This window comes from Neophocaena asiaeorientalis, unplaced genomic scaffold, assembly GCF_003031525.2.
Source record: "Neophocaena asiaeorientalis asiaeorientalis breed wild unplaced genomic scaffold, Neophocaena_asiaeorientalis_V1.1 scaffold170, whole genome shotgun sequence".
Lineage (NCBI taxonomy): Eukaryota > Metazoa > Chordata > Mammalia > Artiodactyla > Phocoenidae > Neophocaena > Neophocaena asiaeorientalis.
In genome coordinates this window covers 118,087-144,810 of record NW_020172463.1, presented here as the reverse complement: position 1 = coordinate 144,810, position 26,724 = coordinate 118,087, and the positions used below count along the sequence as shown (strand labels likewise).

Genomic DNA, 26,724 nt, shown 5'->3' with positions numbered 1-26,724 from the left:
CCGTGGGGCAACTAAGCCTGCACGCCACAACTACTGAGCCTGCACGCTCTAGAGCCCGTGTACCACAACTACTGAGCCCACACGCCACAACTAGAGAGAAACCTGCACTTTGCAATGAAGAGCCCTCCTGCCACAACGAAAGATCCTATATGGGGCAACTAAGACCCGATGCAGCCAAATAAATAAATTAATTAAAAGAAAAAAAGAAACATCAGAGAAAAGTTTCTACTTGATAGCCAAAGACCCTGGTATAAATCATTACTACAATGACTTTTTTCTTAGTAGGCCTAGGTAACTAGGCATGTCTCAAACATGTGATTAGTAAGCTTATGAGTAAGATGAGAGACCACAAAGCAAAAGTATACTCCACACAAAGTTGTAATTTAAGTAACCATTACTATGAAGCAAAACCACACTTCATGCATTTTTATCATGGGTGGTACCAAAGTACAGTGCATTAAGGCACCAAAAAGCTAATTAGATTAGTATAATGATGACTTACAAAACAAGGCATAAAAAGTACATTTATATAGTAATGGGAACTGAGACCAAATAATCACTGATGATTATCACGGGAAAAGGATGTGAATCCCAGGCCCCGAGGTCTCCATGTGTTTCCTGGGTTTCTTCTTGCCAATGTTGAACAGTGACAACAGAAATCCTTCTCTTAATCAAGTAGTAGTGGGATATGACATGGGATATCCTTACAAAGGTTCTTTTCCATACCCATATGAAAGGCAACCATGGACTCTCTTTAAAGGAACCAAATTTTTAGAGTCTTTGTCAAAACAAATTTCCATAAGGTGTCCTGGGTGTTTTCTCATGCTGAGCAAAGATGATGCCTGTTCCTAATGCTAGTCAACTGGTGTAATTTCATCAGCTTAAAACAAAACATCTACAGTTTGATTTGTTAAGCAACAAGATATTGTGTCAGGGGAGTTTCCTAAAAAGGTGAAGGTTTTCTAAATAATTTGGAACCATTTTGAACCATGTTTCTAGAATTCAAATAAATTATTAAAAGGAGATGAGCATCTTAGATCTTTACATTCTGCTTGGGACTCCTCCTGTGACCTCACCTCCATGGAGCACAAGATTTTTTTTGTACCAGTGAGTCACATTTTAAAAAATTCTCCAATCTGCATCTGTACTTTATTTGTATATACTGGAAACTTGAGAGAGTCCAGTTGAGGGTCTAATGGTATTTTTAAATATTGCCTAGGCACAATTTCTTACTCTACACACTCTCTGGACAGACAAGTTCATGATTTCAATTATCATTCAAAAGGTTGATAATTGCCAATTTTGGATCTTCCTCTGAGTTTCTGATCCATACATCTAACCTCCCACCAGATGCTGCTTCTTGCCTGCCCCCCGCAGGATTATCAAAATCAACATGTCCAAGGTGAATTCAGCTCCTGTAATCCCGTTCCTCTTCCTGTTTCCTGTTTCAACAAATGGCATCGTTGTTGAAACAACGATGCCCAAACCTTGTCCTTGACACCTCCCACTCCATCATCATCTCAGTCAGTCCCCAATCTTCTCCATTTCCTCCTAAAAATCTCTGAATCCATCCATATTTTCCCATCATCTCTCCCCTACTTCTGGTCAATGTGATCACCCATAGGACTACTGTTTGCAGCCTTCTATTTGGTTTTCCTGTATGCACTCTTTCCCTTCCATTCTGTCCTCCAGCCTCGAAGGGATATTTCAAAACTCAGATCTAATTATCTGACTCTTATTCAGAGTACTTCAGCGACTCCCTATCAACTTCAGGATAAAGTTCAAACTCTACAGCAGCTTTCAAGAGCTTTAAGGTTTCACCACTGGCCATATCTTCAGACTTTATCACAAGTCTCAACTCAAAATCTGCTAGACAACTATTTGGAACGTTGTCCAAGGCCTCTGCTTTGTGCTATCACCTTCCAGCCTTTATGTATGTGATTTATGATTCTAGAAACACTATTCCTCCCTCCTGGCCAATTTGAAATTACCCTTCATTCTCCGCTTGTACCCCTATTCTCTTGGATAGTCTTCTTAATCCCTCAAGTCTGGATTTGGTACTGTATGTTGTATTTCCACAGCACTCTAAACTTTCCCAGCAAATCAACAATGATGCTACTTTGCACATGCATGTTGACATGTCTAACTCCCCCACTAAACTGACAGCCAATGAAGGGAAGAGACATATCTGCCTTTTTGTGTTTATATTCTCTAGGTTCAGCCCAATACATGGCACCATGGATTCTCAAAAATACTTGTTAAAGGGATAAATAAATGAATGATTTTCCATGCTTACAAGGGAGGGTAAAGTAATATTACCTGTTCTTTTAATAGTGGCTTTAGTAAAACTGTTATCTTTGTACAATTTGGTTTAGTGAGCTTTAGGTTTTAGAGGAGAGGAGAAGGAACAAAAGATAGATCAAACCTTCACTGTAGCTCCTGGGAAGAAAAGCCAGTTGCCCGTGTCTATTGGATCCAGATTATCTTCTAAAACAACTTGTCTGTGAGCTGAGTTGATGACCAGGACGTTATCTAAAGCCCAGCAGGCTTCATATACTTCACCTACTCGGAGATTTTCCTGCTTCCACTGAAACTGGACGTTCTCCCCTTTGGCGTCTTCAGGAAGGTAGAGGATATGGACGATTGTGCTGACATTGGAAGGGGCTCTGGAAAGACGAGAACTGGTGTCACAATAAAGTTCAACAGTGTCCACTTTACTTTTCTTAGAGATCCTTTTTGTTTCTTAATTAAGACTGTGGTTTTCTTATCTTAAAAATATTGTACACATTACAGATTAAATACTAACAATCACATACCCCTTAAATCTTTTAATACATGCTGATTATTAAGATGTTCGTATTGAGTGATGAAAGTTTAAATATTAAATGTCTTAATGAACTTTACGTTTAACACAAGGCAGGCAGTAAGCATATTCAGGCAAGCCAGTAAAGGGATAATTGAAGAGAAAATGGTACACAACTGCCATGGCTCCTGTAAAAAATCAAAGTGTATCCAGCACAGTTTTTTGTGAATGGTAGACACTCAATCTAAAACCATATACTTGGGACTTCCCTGGTGGTCCAGTGGTTAAGACTCTGTGCCTCCATTGCAGGGGGCACACGTTCGATCCCTGGTCGGTGAACTAAGATCCCGCATGCCGTGAGGCCAAAATAAATAAATAAAATAAATAAAAGCACTTTAAAAAAAAATAAAAATAAAACCATATATTTTTTATGATACTGAGAAGAAGAAAAGGAGAAAAACTATAAAATTATCTTAATTTTAATTCTTATTTTGAAATTTTGCATCTATTAGAGATCATTGTATGCTATATGTTTCATAATCAGTCTTTATGTAATAGTTATTTTATTTATAGTAACCAGATACATTTTTGTTTTGAAAATGTCAGATTTGCCATGAGAATTAAATGCTCTCATTTTGAATTCTTTAGAATTCCATGCAGACCAGTCTTTAAAAACATGATATAATTTAACATGATTTTTATATTACATCTGTTACATCTAGGTCCTTTTGCTATATATACTTTTTTTTTTTTTTTTTAATTTTTTTTTTTTTGCGGTACGTGGTCTTCTCACTGTTGTGGCCTCTCCCGTTGCGGAGCACAGGCTCCGGATGCGCAGGCTCAGCGGCCATGGCTCACGGGCCCAGCCACTCCACGGCATGTGGGATCTTCCCAGACCGGGGCACGAACCCGTGTCCCCTGCATCGGCAGACGGACTCTCAACCACTGCGCCACCAGGGAAGCCCTGCTATATAATATTTTTATTAGACATTTTATTCTACTAAAGTAGAAACCTGCTACAGTAAAAATGATGGCTTTAGCCAAGATTAAAAGTAGTACTAAAATACAAACTAGTAGTATCCAGGGCTTACTATAAATCAGTTTTGAAAGGACTAGAGAAAAGCCATAATTTTCACTCACCAATGAAGCACATAGAAATCCGCAGAATTGTCTGTGCAGGTTATGAATGGTGTACCTTACCTTTGGGGGTAATCAATTCCCCTTTCCTTTAAAATATTTAATGATGACTATGTTTTTAACTTCAAAAAGAATTTAATGAAGAAGCTACATTTTAGTTTAGGAAGTGATTGAAAATATGTCCACTCTGATCACTAATAGTAAATTTGCATTAAATGAGTATGATAGTTTGGTGCCTGGACTAAAATTGAAAGTCTCATTTAGTGAAAAATAAATGGAATCAACTGAGTGTGATTTTTATATCTTGTAATTAAATGTGTACACTCACTATTTGCCATATCAAAAGCGTGTAGCTGTTTTTCAGCAAGAAACAGCACTACAATGTATCCAAACTATGGTGTATAACTATTAGAGAAAAAATGGAGGCATGAGTAAAACTTCCAATACTTATGCTGCTTTGCTTAAAGCCATTTATATAAATCAGTATTTAATATGAATGCATTTTCATAATAACTACTAGAAATTAGAAGGAAGAGCAAAATGCTCTGTTATAAAATTGGCAAGTGGCACAGCGTGTCAGAGCTTGGCTTGTACCAGGTATCTATAAATAATATCTTATCCTGCCACAGAGGGAGACAATCTATTAAAATCCATGAGTTAGAATCATTTTTCTCAGTTTTTGGTTAGACTAGAGCTTGAACATGTGAGACTTTTATTTTTATTTGAAATACTACTAGAAACTTTGGACAGATTGGTTTAATATTAAAGACTAAGAACCTAATATTTATTCTTCTCTCCCAAATAAATCACAATTCTTTCAATATGGAAAAATGGTAAGGAAAATAGCATGAGAAAAAAGAAAACTGTCACAGAACTGATGGAAAATGTTCTACGTGAGTCATGCTAATTTAAGAACTAAACTGATCAGAATAACCACTTAATAAAATTTCAAGGTATTTTTTCCTTTAAATACCTCACCATACCTGAAATTAAGCAGCCATTTTGAATTTTATTTTATGATTTAAACTACACAGAAATAGTTACCATAGTTTGAGTTTTGCTAAACTTAATCAAATATTTTCAACCTGAATGAACTTCTCCCTCTTTAAGCATCAACCTAATTTTCTTTTTTCGAAGGGATTTTTTTAAAATAAAGAAGATGGAATAAATGATTACAAGTCGCATCACAATTATGATAATAGAATTTTAGAACTGGCCTTAGGGAAGTTAGAAGGAAAATGACAGAACTAGAGATTGGATCCAAAGGGCTATTAACTCATTATCATCACAGACTGGAAGGAATTTAGGTGGTAATCTGATATATTGCTAGGCCTATAAACCAGGCCACAGCCAGGCCACCTAAAGAGATGGGTGGTGATGTTATTTTGGGGAGCATTCCATCAGAAAGGTTACTACCTCAAATGTACTTTTACCAAAAATAAATAGTTTGTTATAGCTACTACTGACAGTGGTAAGTATTGAATGGAAAATGACACTTTTAACAATACCTTGTTCAAATAGAGCAGCTAATGATACGTGCATCAATGTAATTCAACATAATTAACAACCAGAGTGCGTTTAACCATGAGGATAAAGCCAGTGGTAGAAAGAAGGGAAACAGGGAAGCAGAAATCCACCTACGTCAAAATTTATGAAGATACTTTAAATGATAACAAACCTAATTTTCTCAAGCTGAATCCAGTCCACAGTATTATTCTTGGCATATGACACAATGATGCAAGGGTCTGAATAACTAAAGCGACATGAACCTGAACCTGTAAATAGCAATAACAATGAATTTCAAAGTTAATACAGTGTAATTACATATTATCCTTCCTGATAAATACGCTAGATAGTTTTCTAACCCCGTAGATAGTTATCTGATCATTTCCCCATTCTTCTAACTATGCTAAAATTTCTTGTAATCTGTTCTGATAAACATTATTTGATAAATAATTTTAAGAGTTGAAAAAAGGTAAAAAAGGTGAATTTCAGGTCTCTTTAGAAATACATGAACTTCTAAATTAAATTTCAATACAAGCGTTCAGTTCTATGCCAAGAAATATCTAAATGTTATAGAATGATTAATATGGATCTTACAAGTCAATATCAATAATGATTTCATTTAATGGCATGTGAGCCATTCAGCTGTATGAAGAATAAAAATAGCACTCTTCTTCTGTGTGTGTGTTATTTAAATGATGAGGCAGTATGTGAGAAACTAAAATACTGTAAAGTAAATTCAAATACTAAATGAATGAGAGCTATTAGAGATATGATTGATATTATTCTACTACAGCCCAACATTAAAGATTTAAAAGAGAGACGTTATGTCCCATTGTGGATATCCGGTCATTGTTTTTCACTATTATTTTCAATACTGGAGATATGATTACCAAAGAAAGTTTTAAAACTCTGATAAGAATTTGTTTTTACATGTTCATTGAATACATACAAGAAAGCACAATTTGACTGTAATATCAAAGATCTTCATAGATTCCGAAACCAGCCATGAAACATAAGCCAGGAGTTTATTGTAACTCAATAGCAGGGTTTTTTATACTATATTAAAAACAAATGAACCAAAATAAAAAGAAATAGCGCAATTTATTTTTAACTCTCATCCATCTGCTAGAGGAGTCCTGGTTTCAGCAAATGGCATCTGTTGGTTTTTACATTTGTAGTACTCAGGAGTTCCAAGCTTTAATCAAACTCATTTATTTTATTTCAGTGGTGTTTAGTACAACACCAGTTAGTGTGCAATTGTCAAAGCTGGCAGTGTGCTAAAAAGGCCAAACAGCAGTTTTCCTAGATTTATTTGCACAGCTAAGATGTAGATGAAAACGCACGAGAGAAGGCTACTGAAAGGAAAGTTCCACAGCAACCCTGAGCTCAAACAGAAACCTACTTTATGCCATTTTGATCATTGCTAAGTTCCACCTTTCTTAAGCAGCTGCTTAAAATAAATATTGAACTGTGGCGCCAGAAATGGAAACAGCCAGGATTATGTGAGACAAACTTCAACACCAAGAAATATGAGGTCTGACAGACAATCTGTCTTTTCAAAAGACAGTTCAAACTAGCCTAAAGAATGTAAACGGTATTTATGTGCTTCCTTCGTGTTTTATACACCGTAAGTACTTAAAAGCAAATGTATAAGGTGAATCCCAAAAAAGGAAAGGATAGAACAAATGATAACCAAAAAATGTTCCTTACAGAAGCAATTCAATGGAAATTATTTACAAATTGAAAAAAGAGAAGGAAAGCTGATAAACATGAAAATAAAAATGTGTCTAAATATGACCCTGATGACCAATATGACCCCTTTCCTGTCTATTTTCTTATGTTACCATCTCAGTGTTGCGAGAATAAGTTTACTATGCACCCATAAAACAAAAAAGGTACCTGGCCGGTGACTCACTTTTCCTTAGTCATTAAACTCTTTTGTACCTCAACTATTAATATCTTCTGAACTCATCTCCGCCTCACTATTGTCAATGGACTCTCAGTAGCTCTTGCCAAAACTTTTTAATAATGATTAGCTGGTCTCCCTGTCTTCAGCCTTACATGTCCTCACCCAGGCCCACTCTTGCCAGTGCTCTTCCTACAAGTGAACTGAATTGTTACCTCCCTGCTTATAATCCTTCAACAATTTTTCAGTCCCTTCAGGAGAAAGCAGTACTTCTACCCCAGTGAGATAAAGGTGCACAGTTTCTAGAGATCAAATGTGTACCCTGGAAAACAGAACTAGCCCAGGGTTCCCATGTGAAAAGATAGCTCAAAAGCCACAGGGACTCCCAACAAAGGAGTGGACAATTAGAAGACCAGGACTGAAGTGTGTGGTACGAATGGACAGCCAGAGGAGAGGTACTGCCCATGCCAAGGGAACTTCCCCTCCTGGAAGAAGCGCCACCCAAGAGAACCAGTCGGCTTTGGAAAGCTGCCTCCCTCTGGGAGCACTCCCCATCAAACTACCATCCCAAATGGTACCAAGCCAGTGAATAAATGATTCTCCATGCCTACTCCTAATACAGCTGTTCCACATAGACTGGGTGAATTTCTTCTTCACATAAGCCCTTCTGAATTGCAGCCCCACTGTCACATAGACTTCTGTCAACAGAATAAGATTTCCCCTTGCCCAGGTTGACAACGGTTGCTTGACTCTGTCTGTGATAAAGGGAGGAAAGAGTTAATTTACGTCTACGTGCCCAGATGCCTAACGCCACCCCCAACTCCCTGCCCCCAGATCCGGTGGTGCAGAGCTATCACATACCTCAAAGCACCTCTGATGCAGTGACGAGACAATAATGAGCAGGTGCCACCTACAACAGGTACTTCTTTCTTTCCCCTCTTAAATCGAAGATGTTTAATTGCCAAAGCTGATATTTAACACCAGAAAGGAAAGACAAACCCAAGTGAAAAATGCAAAATATCCTCTCACTTGCAGATCCATTTTCTCTCTTTCAGATTACTTCCAATGTAATTGTAATCCTTCACTCTAAAGTAGTAATTTTGCAAGGATTTAAACAATTGCTGAAGGAGGGAAGATACTGTAGAACCATGGTTATAAAAGTATGGCCTGAGAACCATGATGAACTTAAACAGGTCTAAAAATTCAAACTCTTTCTTTGGTTCTTACCGACAAATGAGGAAATTCCATATATTTTCATTTTTACCCACATCAAGGATACAAGTAGCCTACAAAGTGATTAAGGGTTCCTAAAGTTTGATACTCATAGATAAAACTGATGAACTTCTAGAACTTACTGAGGACCCCCATCTAACAGTCTAGGATATCTGGCTCCAGTGTAGAGCTACAAACACCAGGATTACTGCAATATCCCCAGTTTGGGGGAGGACAGGATATTTTGTGTTAAAGGTACCTCATGAATGTTGTTTCCAGTTGGTCTTGGTTGTCAATTCTTGATTTTAAATTGACAAATAAAATGATAAAGATAAACCTACATGAATTTACTGTAACTGTCATTTACATTACTATTGATTATTTAGTCAACCCCACAGCACATAATGATGGATACTTTTTTCAGCAGCATTTCTGGCCTATTATTGTCTTACAGTTTGTCCTATGGCTTAAGACATATATGCACTGCAATATAACTACAAGCCATCTCTACTCTTTTGTGAAAGGAGATATCTACATAATGCCTTGAAACTATCTTGCAACAAAACTACCTTTCATTGATGATGTCCTGAATCTGTGCTATTGAATTTGTGCCTATGAATTTATGCTATTTTAATAACTTGCTCTGCATTATCAAATTATGTATAAAAATACTGGGTTACTTTTTAAATTTTTGGAATTTTAACATACAATCATATGTCTAAGTTCCTTTTTATTAGGTTAACAATGCACCATGTATAGTTAAGAAAAACAGAGACCCAGACAGTAATGCCCTCATCTTTTCAACCACTGCACCAGTGTTTTCTGCCTTCCTCCTGTTATACTGGATGAAGTGTTTCTGTTCTTACCAATGGTGAACCTTCTCATGTGGTCTAGATCCCATCTTCTCTTGTTCTTTAAGATTTCCCCTCTTTCTCTTGTATCACCAATTTCTGCCAATGAGTTTCCTGGATCATTCCTACTGTCATACAAACATCATAGAAACATACAAAGCATCTCCCATCTTAAAAAAGTTTTTTTGATGTCACACCCCTAACTTCTGTTCCTTCCAATTCTATTTTTGTTTCCCTTTATAGCAAGACTTCTCAGAAGGGCTGTCCAGTGATTGCCTCCACTTTGTCACATCCTCCGATTCCCTTTCCCTTCCACCCCGAAACTGCTCTTGGTTAGGTGTCTGGGGAGTCCGTGTTGCCAAATCAACAGATCATTTCCCCATATTCAGGTTACTTGACTTCTCAGCAGGATTTGTCACAGTGCATCCCTCCTTTTTTCTTGGATACTTTCTTCTACCACCTTCTTGATTTTTCTCCTGCTTCACTGACTGCCGCCTCTCAGTCTCTTTTGTTGCCCTTTTCCTTCTTGATCTCAAATTGTTTTGGTAGCTTTCTTTTCTCTTATCTACATTGCCTCCTTTTACTTTGAAGCTTTAAATAATAGCTATAACAGATAATACCCAGAATTATATTTTCCATGAGATCCACACTTATAGATCCAACTGCTACTCACCATCTCTAATGGACAACTCAGACTCTTTAAGTCAAAATTAGAATTATTGGTTTTCCACCCCCCAAATATCTAGGATACCCTTTTCATTTCAAATGACACCACCCCAGATGCTCAAACAAAGCACTAGGTGTCATCTTCGGTTCCTCCCTTTGCTTCACTGCCCACTTCCAACCCATCAGCCTGGGAGTTCTGACTCCAAAATATTGTTCAGCTTCTATTCCTCTCTACTGCTACCACCTTAGTCAAGTCAGGGTCATGTCTTGGTGGTTTTCTTACTCCCTTTTTTATCCTCCTATAATCCATTCTCCACACAGCAGCAAGAGATCTTTCAAAAACAGAGGAATCTTTTAAATTGTTTTAGCGATCATGTCATTCATTCTTGGCTTAACATCCTCTCAAGGCTTCTCAGCCCACTAGGAATAAAAGGTTGAGCTCCCTCCGTGACGTAGACCTTCCCTTGTACCACTCTTCTCGTTTACTGTGTTCCAGACACTGTGGACTTTCTTTCTCCTCCCTGAACACTCCATCTCAGGGCTTCCATGCCCCTTCTCTCTGCCTACAACTACACTGATTATGTCAATTTCCTCATACTCTATTCTCTCCTCATTCCATTCATATCTTTCCCCACAGACCACCCCTTGGCTGGGTCCATCTTCTCTCTTGGGGTTCTGTGCAAACATCACCTCCTCAAAGAAGTCTTCCCTGCGCATTCAATGTAAACACCTCCATCCCCCAGGGTCCAATCATCCTCCATCTTATCACTCCATTTTAAGTTATTCATAGTACTTACCACTGTCTAAATTTACCTGTTTATTTACTTGTTCACTTGATCATTGTTCATCTCCTGTTAGAATGCAAGTTCCACTGAAGGAGGAACGTGTCTGTCTTGTTTACTACTTGTGTCCTTGGTACCCAGAATAGTGCGTGGTGCACCACAGAAGCTCAATAAACTCTGGCTGGATCATAAATAAGTTTGCTGTAATTTCTCCATTTCTTTGTTTTTACTGTGTTATATTTATACTAGAAAGGGGAACTATAACCGTAGATCGATGGGACTTAAGGACTTTCGATTTGCCTGAGTTGGGTCAAAGTGAAAAGGCATCTGAGAGCCGTGCTGTAGAATATCTGGGCTGTATGTATCCTTACCACAGATTAACTTTGGTACTGTTATATAGTCAACAGGGCAATAATTCCCCCATGTTAATTAGAAACTGCCCTTAGATGACTTAGATGGTTACATAATCCAGTCTGCTTTTAGAATAAAAATATCAGAGACAGATTACATGAGTAATTATGGTACATTTTTATCAGCCAGATAAAGTAATGTGAGGAATAATGATAGCCAGATGAATTATTTTACTTATTAGTAAAGTCATAATGGCCCAACATAATTAAAAATAAGCAATTTGCAAAGTCATACAAAGTACTCAAAAGCCACACAGAATACCATCCCCAAGGCACATGTTCTGACCTCTCCATCAGGAATCATTTTCTACTGCATTAAAAAAAAAAAGAAAGTTTCTCGAATGTAATGTCTTCTTTTTTTGCGGAACGTGGGCCTTTCACTGTTGTGGCCTCTCCCGTTGCGGAGCACAGGCTCCGGATGCGCAGGCTCAGCGGCCATGGCTCACGGGCCTAGCCGCGGACCCACGGGCCTAGCCGCTCCGCGGCGTGTGGGATCTTCCCGGACCGGGACATGAACCCGTGTCCCCTGCATCAGCAGGTGGACTCTCAACCACTGCGCCACCAGGGAAGCCCGAATGTAATGTCTTCTTAATAGTAAGACATTATATAGTCCTTTCAAGTTGATTTATTTTGTGTCTGTTTGAATATTTAACTAGATTAACACACTGTTCTAAGGGAGAAAACCCACTTTTATGTCTAGGAAGAAACCTAATAAAATTGTAACCTTATAGAAAAATGTTACTCTAAATGTTATAAAATGTTACTCTAAATGTTATAAAATCTTTGATGATAGGTACATCTTATCGTCATATAACCTTATCATCACATAGCCTTAAATAGATCTTATTTAATCTTTCTCATCTGAAGGAATTCTATATGATAATAAATTCAATGCTTGTTAGTATTACTGATAATTCTATATAATTTTTTAAACTTCAGTTTTTAGAGTATAATTCCCTCTGATATAAGTTATCTTCCAGAGAGAAAGTATGTGTAGGGCTTAGGAGAGTGAATGGTGGGGGCAGGCTGCCAGGTTTGCAATCTGGGCTCTGACACTTTTTAGCTGTATGACCTTGGACAAGTCGCTTATCTTTCCTGTGTCGAGTTTCTACATTTGTTAAATGTGAATAATAATAGCAATCACTTCACAGAACTGTTGTGAAGATTAAGGCGTTAACGCATTAAAAGTGCCTAGAAAACAAATCTTGGTCCACGTTAAGAGATTTCAGGGGCTTCCCTGGTGGCACAGTGGTTGAGAGTCTGCCCGTCAATGCAGGGGACATGGGTTCGAGCCCTGGTCTGGGAAGATCCCACATACAATGGAGCAACTAGGCCCGTGAGCCACAACTACTGAGCCTGCGTGTCTGGAGCTTGTGCTCCGCAACGAGAGGCCGTGATAGTGAGAGGCCCGCACACTGCAATGAGGAGTGGCCCCCAGTTGCCGCAACTAGAGAAGGCCCTCGCACAGAAACGAAGACCCAACACAGCCATAAATAAATAAATAAATAAATAAATATTTTTTAAAAAGGCAAAATTCCTTAAAAAAAAAAAGGTTTCAGGTATGATTCAGTATTTTTGTTTCATTTCATAAATTCATTTACCACAGAAAAAGGAGCAAATATTTGTTTATGGGCTAAATATTAAGTTGAATTACTGCTTAACAAAGAACTTATGGCACATTCCCCCCAACATCGATTCTTTGGTTTGGGGCTATTTTCCAGCTCTTTAATGGAAACGCTGTAAGTTCAACCTGGAGATGAAAACTGAGACCCAAGTGAGTAATCTACCTGTTTGTTAGCATCACTGTAAATGTGTTAGAGGGGAAGAAAGTTGTCTACTTGATAAGAAAAAGAAGGCCCTTTGGGATCAGTATAATGAAATATACTTTATAAGGTCTTTACAATTGCTAGAGTGGAAATTTGATTTTGCAGTTCCTAGCATCCAAAGAAAACAAAATCTGATCTAAGTTTTAGTAGTATCCACAAAGAAAAAAAAATTCTAGTAACTCAAGAGAGCAATTAAGGTTTCTATGAGCAGAGAGGTACTACTCTGTGCATGTCCACTTTATAGGTAAGGGCACAGCGGCAAAGAGAGGTTAAGCGATTTACTCTAGACCCAAATGGGATTCAGAATTGGGTAGACCAGAACCCATGCCTTCAACTACTTCACTATACTCCTTCTGGTGCATAAAGCACACTTTAAAAAAACCAGACAAACAGTGCTTCATTTTTACATGGTCAGAACATGTTGGGACAGGCTTTTGTGCTTCTGCTTCTACTCAGGCTCCTGACTTGAGCCAGATGGTCCTTTTTTGGTAAAACCTAAAGGACTGAACCACCTGTAGCCTCAATATCAGGTTTACTCTGGCATCACTTTCTCTGCAGGTTCCCTGCCCATTCCCCTCCTTTCCCTGCTCCTGTAGCCAGTCACCCAAAGCTGCACACCCTCGTCCTGCAAATTTATTCAATCTACGCCTTTATTTTACCTTCACCACCACCTCCTGAGGCCATCTCTCACCCAGATCAGTGTGATAACCTCCTATCTGGGCACTCAGAACAAACACAAAAGGTATTGTAAAGAACATTTTTTTGTCATTTGCTTTAAAAATCTATAGAAAGGCATTTAAAAGAGATTTTAAAGAATAGTTGTATTCCAAAGAAGTAAATCCTAACACCTCCCAACTCAGAAAATTTTAATTATGTGGAAAGCATTAACCTGATATAATATTACAATCAGGATTAAATTTAAGATAACACTATAATCCACATTTGTATCCTAAATAATGCATTCCATAATATCTTGTAAATCTGTTTCTGAAATAATCATTTTACTATAAGGAAACAATTAATATTTACAAATGTAAAACAGTGCCTAGTACTTCTTATTTAAAAATAAAGAAATAAGAAGAATGGTAAAGCTTATTTCTAAAAGGTTGCTTCCTTTCACTGTTAGAGAGACTCATCACTATGATTCTAAGAAATATTTTTTTGTAATCTCGGTTTGATCTTTGAACCACTTATTCAATTTAAAATTGCAACTAAAATTGGTATCAACTTTTACCCCCCCGGGTTCTATTTAAATAGTATCATCCCTAGTATAATTTAGAAAACAACAGATAAGTAACTTTCCACTTTTTTAATAGGGAGACAGGCCCAGATGATCAATCTAACAGTCAATCAATCAATCAATGAGTCAACCAATTATTAAAAATATTTCTTATTTCTGAGGTACTCAGAAGCCTAGTTATTTTCTCGTGATTCAGTCCCACTTCCCTTGACTTTGGCTGTCATTCAGGAAAAACTAGGAAATGTATACACTTTGAATAGCCTTTCCCACTTAAGAAGTAAAATATCATTTAGAACTGACATTTATATAAGCTGTGTGGTGATCCGTTAGCAGTCCACATGCCTCTTACGTTGGCCGTTCCCTCTGCTGGGCTACCTCTCCGACACAACTCAAGCCTTTGATCAATGGTTACATCCTCAGTGGCTGCCCCCTGGCTGCCTTCAACAAAATGCTTCTCCTCATTTGAGGACCCCTGATTAATTTTCTTCATTGCATTCATTATTCCCTGACATTCATTTGTTTGATATTCATCAGCATGTCAGCCCTATCAGGGCAAAGATTTTGTTTTGTGAATCCTGTCTCCCCAGTGCCTTGAGAGCTACTTCACACAGAATAGGAGCTCAGTGAATAGTTGTTGAATGAACGAACGAATGAATGAATGAATGCAATTTAGGAAGCACTTTAAACTCTAGGAAGAAAGTCTTTTGGAACTGCAATGATACCATTATTATTATTGCTGTTGTTACTGGCTCTTTTGTAGCATTTCTTTTCAGCAGGATAAGGAGATGGAGGTGATTTATAGCCTCTGTCCACCAGCACAGAGACTGTCACTCTTCTGGGAAAGCTAGAGGGGCAGCACATTTGTTCTCTGATGCTGAGAATTGTTAGGGTAACAACACTGCATGGTTTGGCTGATGCTGCTTTTCTGTTCCTCTACTTAATATCTTTCTCTGATGGCAAAACAGGCTACAAGTATAAATTAGCTACAATTGGATGAATAAATGTATCAGAGGCAACTACTGTGATATTTCTTGTGGGGGCCCCCCTGAACTAAAACAGACAACATCATAACCATATTTTCAGACAACATGTATTCCTGGTTAACTCATAGTTCACTCTTGTCACCCAGTTCTAGGATTTAGGACTACAGTGGGAAGACATTTCAGAGATCATGAAGATGTACACTCTCACTTTACAAACAAGTTGTCAGGTGTTCACACAGGCTCCACCACTTCCCCAAAGTTACACGACAAGGCCAGTTGGCAGAGAAAGGACGATATGGCCCGACTCTCAATCCAGTGTTCTTTTCCCTTCCCCGTGTATATCAACAACAAAAGTTGTTTATCAACAAAAATGAGTCACAGAGACATGGAAATATTCTCAATGAAAAAATACATGGCTTAAAATATCTACATTGAAAAAATTTTTTTGTTATTTTGCATTAATGACTATTATTTACAGGGAATCAGAATACTAGGTGGAGCAGTGTATGGAAATCTCCATGATTCCTAAATATGACTACTGAGATAGGCAAAAGTAATAGAATATTAAATAAAGGGAAGGTGATAGGATGTGATTGTATTTGGAAGGGAAGTTGAGGCTTTGCCATGAAAGAAGTGTGAAAATGACAGTAAGTTTATTATAAGAATGCAAACACATCTTTATCAGTATAACATATCTCCATGATTCCTAAATATGACTACTGAGATAGGCAAAAGTAATAGAATATTAAATAAAGGGAAGGTGATAGGATGTGATTGGTATTTGGAAGGGAAGTTGAGGCTTTCCCATGAAAGAAGTGTGAAAATGACAATAAGTTTATTATAAGAATGCAAACGCATCTTTATCAGTATAACTTCTATAAATATAATGCTCAATTCTAACATGTTAGTGTAGACAGTGGACAGGGTAGACAGAAGTGGATTTACCATGAAGCTCATGGAGCTTAAGCTTCAGGGCTCTGCACTTGGATGAGCACCTTCCAGGGCCCTGGGAGGAACTCTAGCAATGTGTTCACATGACCATGTTTTATAACATTTGCAACCAATTGAGACTGCTGCCTCCTTTCTTGACTACTGCCTTACCACGTTACCCTCATGCCAGGTGGTGTTGGAGTGGCTATGGCAGCTTTTGGGATCCATTTAAGGGGAAGTTGAGTTGGAGATATGTTATGTGTGTGTGATACAGTTACATAGTTATGCAGGTCACTTCTATTCCATAGTGCAGTCATCCTCAGCGTAGAAAGAGCTTCTAGGAACATGCCTACCATCCACTGTGATGAAGTACCTATGTCATCATGACTCAAGAACAGTGGTAATAAACTGTTCAGTAAGTGACATCAATTCAGAGTTGCTAAGATTGGTCACTGTGCAAGAGAAGTCAAAATGTCCTGCAGTCTTGTAGTTCATGCATGAAAGAAATTAAGACAGAGATTTTTACAATTTGCTAATGATCCTAAAGACATACATGATATATCAGTAAGGAATTGTGAAGGTAAGATGTTAAATAAATGAAAAAAAAAAACCTCTGATCCACCAAGCTAGAGGCAGAATTATTTTTCTAGTCGCTAAATAAAAATATTATAGAATTGTCATATGCAGAGGCAGTTTAAGGATATGCACCCAAAAGTTGTAAGAAAAGTATTTCAGGTAGTTAACAAAGACGTTATGTTATATTTTTGGATTTTGTGATGCTTGTGGTATTGTCAACTTCTAAAGATTTGTGAATTGTTGTGATTTCTTTTCTCATTCTAAATAAATATTCACATTTGTACCTAATTTTGAATGTGTAATTTTGTATTCTTTTCCTTAAAGACAACCTAGCCCTCACCCAAATTGTGTAAGGTTCAAACATGGACCCACAAAACCTAGACCCACCCCTGTACAGAGCATGCCCTGAAGCGTGTTCCTGCACATTTCACCAATGTCTTAACTCACACGGGAGCACCAAGGTCTAGATTACGTGGTTCACTTTCCACTTTGCTTAACATGGCACATTCCAGTGACAAATGTATTGTAATGCAGGACAACAATAAAAAGAGAATGAGAAGATATGATCCTTGAAACTATTTTCCTTCTCTATTACTTCAGGCAGATCTGGCTCAATTAAAATATTCTTAAAAGGAAACTATCACATTACAACTAGATTAGGATGGATGAAATGACTTGTAAGTAATTGTTTGCTTACATAAGAAACATGCCATTCATTTTTGGACTGTGTTGGAGACCACCTGAGTGAACCTCAGGAGCTCAACAAAAGCCAGTGAGAACCTGTACCTTCCAGGATTTACTAAGTGGAGTGTTTCCGTGCAGTGCTGGCCGAGAGGCTCTTAAAGGGCTGTTAGGGTTTATAATGCCAAGAATACACAAGCACGTGAACAAGTACCAATTATGTGCTAATCAATGAAGCCCATACTAAGCACACTGAAAACCTGTTCATTGTGCAGTAGCCCATTAACCATAATGTACATGTCTGGAGGAGACGCTAGGGAACTTCCTAGAGACAGCAAATTCCCAAAATTCACAAATAAACTTCTTCCTTTCTTTTCATCTCTCTTGGGTGGTTACCATAAAAATAAACAACTTAAAAAATAGCTTGATTTAGTATAAAATCAAGACTACTTAAAAAATATATTAGTCATTTATTCTATTAAGAATTCAAGAGTTACTCCCTTTCTCAAAATAACAGTCATACAAGTCCATAATCCCTTAAGGTAAGATAAACTTCAGGATCCAAATTACTTACTTATTTACTTAATTTACAGATTTCAGAAAGGTAACATGGTAAATATACCATACGTTATGCAACATCCCCAGCAAGGTCTGAGGCAATACCCTATAATGAAACATATTAATATTTCTACAGTGAAATACATGAAGATTCACATAAGTAGTATAAATAAAGATTATAAATAGCCTTAAATCATTTCAAGTCAGGTCTGGTTGCCAAATGAATTCAGGTCATGGGAGGCTTTGCCATGGCATAACTATTAAAAAAAAAGGTTTGTGGTTTTTCTGAGAGTTTTTGTATTGTAATATGGAATTACAGATTAGGAATTGTGAGCCTGTGTCTCCAGTAGCCCTCTCTATTTCTTTATTTCTTTTTACTTTTATAGTAAAAGGATAAATCAATTGGTTTTAGTCTCCCAAGCCCAGGGTAGTTTTATTCTTATTTGGTTATGACCTTCTTCACAAAGCCCCAGACTTTTCAAAGTAAATCAGAACAGAAACAATAGAAGGAGCTACTGCCTCTTGGGGGTTCGGTAGTGGTTGCCGGGAGCAGGCTCTTTCCTCAAAGCTCTGCCTGAAAAACAAGCTGCCTTTTTAAATGTGGCACAGGGCCACAGAAGGAGAGAAGTGATCTCGCAGAATTTATAGATGGGGAAAAGCACTGCCAGAAATCATGCCTCTAGATAGTGGAGCGGGACCCATAAATACTGAGGGCTCGAGGAGTGTCTGGACAGAGCCCTGCTGAGGATTCTTGCAACCCAAGTGCTGCTGCTGCCATTCCTCAAAACTCAGACCTCAGAGACAAGCAGGGTGCCCAGAGCTGCATGGAAACAACAGCATTTGATATAGAAAGATCATAAAGTGATGAAATCGATGTAATCAGGCTACTTAGAACTCCCTGCTAGGACTGGAGCAAATCTTAGCAGATTCAACCCATCCTTTCATCTTTTCAAGGTAGATAAATGGAGGACAGGGCCATTAACTAGAGGTTGTAGTGAATGGAAAGAGAGAAAGAGATGAATGGGGAACTTTTAGAGAAGCTTTTAAAAGCCAGACACTGTCACTCCCAGGGGATGTTACATGTTACTGTAGGCTAAGGCATTCAACAAAGGGACTTGCCTCATTCTATATAGTGAAAAATGTGATGAGCAACATGAAGATATTGGTATAATAAGCAGTTCTGGCAATTATCTATATTTTTTTCCCCCAGAGAGATTTTTAAGGACAGTACTACTCACTACGGAGAAAAGGCTCATTGTATCCCCAAGCACTGAGAAACACAGTAAAAGCTTATTTGCCACCGGGCAATTCTTCTTCTAAGTAATTCTGCCACAAGCCAAGTCATGGACCATTATTATACAGATGACCAATATTTTGATAGTTGCACAAACTTCTTCTCAAATATTTCACTGGAGGCAGCTGTGCATGTTTATTTTCCAGTAACAACAATGATGTAGAACAATGATTATACTATACTTAGGTTTTTATTTCCTTCATTACTAAATCTGCCAGAAAAATCCTAAGGGCGTTAGCTCTCTCAGCCCATGGCATCAAAACAACCTACCATAAGTAGAGCAAAATCTTTGTAATACGGCCAGTCTAGAAGTACTACCTAATGCACGGGACCTAAATTGTGACTGCCGGTTTTAAGCAGATAATGCTGTAATTTCCAGGATAACCAGTTTTATATATTTCTTAGTTTTCATGTTTGTTTTATTCCTCTCCTAGTAGAAGAACCTAAACTTGATAAGATTTTATGTACCTGTTCATACTATTTTGTAATGTGGCACATCTGTATAAATCTGTTTCATTAGTTTATAAATTTTGTAAAAACTGTAAGCAAGTTTGTCCTTTAGCAGTGAGTTAGCTTCTTGCCTGGTTTACCCTTTGAAGCCAGTTGTTTTGGTTACTTATTACCTTCATGTACCTCAGGTATCCACAGAGTACTTGGATACTGTTCTTGGCTAAGCACCAGTCTCCCTGGCTCCTCTGAGGCATTCTAGTAGCTGCTGTCCCCACATCTAACCCTGCCCACACATCCTGCCATGCAGCACTGCTTCAGGCTCTCATAAAATACAGGCTCAATTCGCCTGGCCTGTGCCTGCACAGAGACAGCAGCCCATGCCTTGATGAAGTTCAGAGACTGTAGCCAAAGGGGAAGCAGTCTGATTTGTGGGTAAGAGGCAGGGAAGGAAAAAATGGTTACTGTATCGGATAATGCTTTGTGGCAGCCCAGGCGGGACACATCCTGGGGCTTCTCAGTCCCAAATGACAGGGATGGGAATTGTGACTGAAAGGAGCCCACAGATATTACTTTAATTAAGAATAGTTCCATTCCACACAAGAGGAAATTCTCAAATTACTCTTGGATCTGTCAAGAGCAAGTGAATTCAATTTTGGTAAAATATGATGACCGAAGTTGAGATAAATCATTATTTTATTAATAGAAATTGTCGGTTTAGAGAAATCAACATGTCCAAAATCTTCAGCTGCCCCCAAAGATCAATTAAGCAATTATTTGAATATGAAAATCCAGAATTTATGTCTATAAATCTGTTTTGCCCACCAAAAAAATACCTTTGGGGGGAATTAAGCATATTTTTAAATGAAGAAATATATTTCAAGGATAGTGTTGCAAAAAGGACCATTATATGAAAGTAAAATTTCCATTTTAAGCATCTACTAAAAATTGATATTAAGGATTAAGAGAGGTCAGATAAAGTAACAGTAAAAAAAATCCTCACAAATATTCTATATTTATGCTATACATAGGCTAAAAACACGCTACCTTGAATGAAACTCAAAAAACCTCTCTCATAAAATATAGAAAAAGAGCCAGGTTTGAAAAGCAACTCTTCTTCCCCTTATGCTTTATATTTATTTTTAAAATGAGGCTACTAGTAATAATTTTTGTTTTGACTGACTTTATTAGTAAACAGGCTATTAGATCTGCAAGCCTTTCCTTCTGAATAAATGTGACAGTATGTGATTTATTGTACTTAATATTTTGCTCCTTAGTCACTTCCTTGGCTGAAATTCCCAAACCTCATTAGGTGACTTCTTTCGGTTTACGGCAGACGGACAATGACCACAGGATATAAAATGAACAGCTGTCCTCCTCCCCTTTGTACCTTTCTCCCTTTCATTCCTATTCCCCATTCCCTCACTTCCAAAATATTTGTATTTTTTCCTTTTTCCTGCCACTCCTATAAGAGAGAAAGAGACCAATTCCCTCCTGGTTTATGGAATGCCATGCCATTTCCAACCAATTTCAGGTGCCCAGCCCTTTGCAAGTTCCCTCCCAAGTCCACAACATAGAGGTTTCATCAGATCTTATGTTGAAAAAAACACAAGGAAGACAAATGCAAAATGTGTCAGGCTTTGCCAGGTTCCCTGCTGAGCAGCCCTCCTTCCCTGGGGTGGAGGCCATAAACCAAGCCCTGGTGCTCAGGCTTGGCTCATTTTCTAGGAGGAATGATCCCCACCTTTGGCAGCAGGTGCTAAATAACGTCCCTCTCCACCCCCAGCAATCTGGAGACTCAGCATTACCACCCTTGTTGCAGTTCGGGCTTTGACCTTGGTCTCAAGGTCTTAGAATGGCCACTGCCTTATCTCCCTGAAGGGAGCCATTGCTCTAACCTTGCTTGTGATGCTGAGTCTCTGGGGCAGTACCACACCTGCTCTTGTCAGTCTCCCTCCCAAATGATAAAGTCCTGCCTTTGGATCTCCCTCTTTCCTGGACTTTCCAACAGGCTTCCCTCTCACCCTCCTCTGTGGCCTGCACCCCTCCGTTTCTTCTCCCACATGGACTTCCCCTCCCCCACCTCCACCTATTTGATAATAAACTCCTGGAAGGCTGGGCAGTTTCTTAGATTTTGCTTTCCCTACAGTGGATGTATTCACATCCTAAAGATCTGTGATAAAAGAATCCTTGATCAACAGTCCTTGATTGATAAGAAAGGGAAAACTGCTGGCTCAGACCAGGTTTTAATATTGCCCATGGATTTCATTCAGCAGGCCCCCTTGCCTCAGCAGTCAAGAAGGGTCTAGTATTGAGCACCAACGTGGAACCTCACTAAATCTCTTTCCTAACCTAAGAATAGAATTCAATTCAGTTCATATTTATTTAGTTCTAGTCGTGAGTAAAATTCTGCCCTAAATACAAAGAGGGATCCTTGTACCCTCCTTAGTCCTCACGGAACATTTAAGCTATAAAGGGTGAAAGTGGATGTGCATGAATGGCCAGAGTATATAAATCAATGCAGAGTGAAGTAGGCATCACAAAATAAATACAGAGGAAGTAGGGATTCAGAGATAGGAGGATGTGGCAATGAGATGAGTTTTCATGGAGGAAAGACCATTTAATCTATATCAATGATCAATTTCTTCTCATCCTATTGTTCACCCTTTTATCCCTTCTACTAGAACAGCCTTCAATAAATATTAGTGAAACATATTTATGAATGAATTACTAACATTTATTTTTAGCCTCATCAAGATGAGTGACAATGAAATAAATATTTCAAAAGAGAAAGGGTACAGTATCTTTCAAACTGTATTTTAATTCACGTAAAGACAACTCTTTAGTTATCAGTTTCAATAATGCAAAGACATAATTAATCTCAACAATCTTTGCCAGAACCTTATACTTAGTAGCTTCTTACACTATTTCAGAATATTCCCCTTTATTACGTAAGATAGGACTTAAGAACTTGGGGTGAGGTGGATTTGAAAAATATATAAAGTTCATATAAACTGGTCTTTTAAATATACATTCCCTAAAAAGGTCAACTCCAGGATGAAGAAGAAGGATAACCTGAATTAAAATCAGTTCCAAACTTTAATTATTAAATAGATAACCCAGAAGTGTTCCATATATAAATATTTTAATTTTTGTGTTAATATAGATTCCTGAAGATCTAAAAATCAAGTAATAAACAAATCTTATTTTAATATCTTTTATATCCAAGAATCTTAAACTCAAATAAAACATGTATTTAACCTTAAAAGCACATGTGTTAAGCTAATTTTACCATTAAAATTTTCTAAACTTCTGTTTTTATTTATGTATGTTTTGAGCTCAAGTCACCAGAGATTTTTTTAGCCTCATACTCAGAGATTCCCGTGTTTTCAAAAGAGTTTTTCATGACTTCATAATAAATTCCCCAAGGTCTTACTTACTTACCAAGGAAAGTGACTCTTAAAAAAAAAAGAGAGTCTGATTTAGAAATATATCTCAGGATATTCACAACAATTCCTACCAAGATATGAGGGCTCAATTTCTCCTCCTTCTGAATTAGCTGTTCCAGGAGTTGAGGGACAGTTTCTCTACTGAATCAAGTTCTAAGTAATTAAGATGTTTGTGAATCAGGCTTGAGGGAAAAACTTCCCTCATGCTAAATGCAATATAATACCTCTTATAAGTGGCATTTTATTCATTACATCTATTTGAGAAAGATCTCTTTTCTTTTACAAAGCAATCTTCCAATTCAGCAATGAATACCTCTAACTTTGTAATTTTCTAGTTTTTATTTTTCAAAATACAAAATGAGTAGCTCTCATTTATCTCAGAGACTCGGTAGCATGTACAGCACAAAGGAGAATAATTCAGGCCTAAGAACATTTTCATATCTTAATCTGTAAAGATAAAACATTTATGATATAATGCCTTTCCGCTGCTTGAGGTGATAAAAAACAAACAAAAAAGCAGTGAAAACAAACAAACAAAACCACACAGGACTTCCCTAGCGGTCCAGTGGTTAAGACTCCATGCTTCCAATGCAGGGGGCCCGGGTTCGATTACTGATCAGGGAACTAAGATCCCACATACTGCAACTAAGGGTGTGCACCACAACTACTGAGCCTGCGCACTCTAGAGCCCGTGCGCCACGACTAGAGAAGCCCACGTACCTCAACGAAGACCCAGCGCAGCCAAAATAAATAAATAAAAAACACACGCACACATACCCACAAAACCCAAAATCTTTAGGATATTTATAAGTAAAACCAAAGAAAAAAGATACTAACTCTATAAATTATGAACAAATAAAAGATTCTAGGTAGTTCAATAATAGCAAACTGATAAACACATGGATATGTATTTTCATCTACTGACTTCACTAAAAGCATAGTTTACTGGTGATTCTCTGTTTCCTTCTGGGTCATCTTTTCCATTGACTGAGGTCCTCAGATCACCTCCCCCAAATTTCTTGGCGTGAAATGTCTACATCATACCAATTTAGCACTTGGCTACATAATATTACAGATGTCTCTGTAATAGTTACTTGTCATTCAGGCAAGAAATATTTATGAGCATCTACTAATTTTGAGTCCCTAGGCTAGGGGCTGAGAATAGCATGATGGACAAGACAGATTTACCTCCCATAGCAAACTGTTCTTCATAATGTATGTTTTTAAACGCTTTACTTTCAATCCCCATTTAGCCAATGGATTCTATTAATCTGAAAAAAAGAGCTGGGCTAAACTGAACAAGCATATTACTTGGCAATTTCTTGTTGAGTGAATCAATGCAGATTTACATTAAGGAAGGGACAAATCCATTCTTAACACAACTGATCTTTCTTAAGGAAGATCACACACATATTGAGAATTAATTTCATTATATTTCTTTATTGCTCAAGAGAGAAAGAGGTCCTTTTCCGACCTCTATTTCCTTCTTAAAACTCCCAGCTGATGCAGATTAGCTCTTCAGATGGACACAAATGTTGTGACATTTCTCACAGCCACCCCAGGCGGTCCTCCTGCTCTAGGAGAGCACTCACGTTCCCAGCCTTGCTTATGTCACTCTACCTCCTCAACTGGAAAAACTTTGTCCTTTCCACTGACTCATGCTGTTGACTTTCAGGGATTCTCCTCTCTAAGAAGCCTTCTTGAATTGCTCTACTCTGCAGGACCTAACACCACAGGGACGTGTACACACGTCCATCTATGTTTATAACAGTCTGGCAATTCTCTAGACGTTTCATGCTCCATATGCATCCAGAGCCTTCTACCATACCACTAAACACTGTAAAAATGTTGTTTTCTCACTTTTTTGTCTTTCCATAGTTAACGTTGGCTCAGAAAAGCCTAAGAAGACAACAAATAGTCAGTGAAATTTTGTTAGGTGAATAATGGATCCAAAGCACTACCAGCACTTCCCTTGGACCGAGATCCCTGCCTGGGAAAACAGAGCTTGGAGGCATCTGTAAAATAGTGGTTTACAAGGGCATCTTCTCAAACTTTTCTTCCTGTCCCAGAGGAAATCTAAAGGAAATGGGTAAATGCCCCTAAGCTTACAACCATAAATTCCACAACTTGAATTTAATGAATCAAGTGAGGATTGTAGCAGATCGATGCCTCAGCACAGAAATGGATATGAGATCTTTCACTGGAATGGAAAAATGAAAAGTTGTTCTAAGAATATTTTAGGACATCTTTCAAGATGATTTAGCTGTTGATAACCTGGTACATTTCAACTTGCAGAACTGTGTTTTCAGGATGCTTTAACTTTAAAATTCATTGGGTTAAGATAGTCTGTATATTTATGTGTGTGTGTGTGTGTATGTGTGTGTGTGTGTGTATTTAGAAAGAGTTGGGATAGCATTGGTGCTAAACATTGGCATGATGGAGTTTATTTGAGACACTCCTTAGTAATTCAAGACATTTCTATATGGACTACCTCGGATAACGCTTGTGATGAAATTAAAATGTTTATAAGAGCAATATAAAAATATCAAGGCAATAATTTATTCAATTGTGGTTATATAGCCATAATTATGAACATACTTATCATTGAGGCCATAAATAATGACAGAATCCCCTAGAAAATGGTCTGTATTACATCTGAATCATCATGATATACAATGACCATTTCACATCCCAGAGGACTCCTTAAGGAGTGACTCTAAATCTGACTGACCATATTTAACCACACTATTTGAATAGATTTGGAAAGTTCCACAAGGCACAAATAAATATAAATGTTGAACTGTCTATACACAGTGTTTTTTTTTATAACACACTTAATATAATTTTTGAAGAGAATATAAGTTCATTGGCTACTTGGCTGCGATCGCTACTTTGGTTATTATGGGGCTTGTAAAGCTCAGGATGAATATACACAATTATGACGCTTCTGGAATTTGTGTATGTGCCCCAGTCTAGTCCTCACACCATACACACAAATAGAAGAATACTACTCCAAGCATTCATCATGAGATACACAAAACCATTTCTGGGAAGTTCTGCCCGCTATGCCTATTTACCATACAACACCATACAGCTAATGGTTTGCCACTACATTGTTTCTCAGCCACTTTAATACTTCTTAGTTCCCAAGAATTTTTATTCTCAAAATGCAGTAAGCAAATTCCCCAATGAAGTCGCTAGGCAGTAAATTATAATTTAACTAAATACTTTGTTTTATTCCCAAACAATGACATGTTAAAATTTCACTTTTTATTCTAAACCTCCCACTCAAAAAAGATTTCTAAGTGTATTTTTTAGTTATAAACTTGACATAGCTATCTATCTATCCATCCATCCATCTTTTTGCAACTCCCTGATTCAGTTACTCTTCCAGTCTTCTAACCTGGTATTCAAATCCATGCTTTGTATTAATACAAGCAACTCTCTGGCTCACTGAGCTGCAGCCC

At 37.8% G+C, this 26,724-nt stretch overlaps 1 protein-coding gene across 1 annotated transcript in view; it reads right to left on the bottom strand.

The window, feature by feature from the left end:
- Window positions 1-26,724, bottom strand: part of RELN (reelin) — a 360,093-nt gene that overhangs the window by 218,623 nt on the left and 114,746 nt on the right. The window contains exons 7-8 of the mRNA XM_024738082.1: window positions 5,619-5,715; window positions 2,426-2,666 (exon numbers count right to left, since the gene is read on the bottom strand). Of these exons, the coding sequence (XP_024593850.1) occupies window positions 2,426-2,666; window positions 5,619-5,715 (338 nt within the window). The remainder of the gene's footprint in view (window positions 1-2,425; window positions 2,667-5,618; window positions 5,716-26,724) is intronic.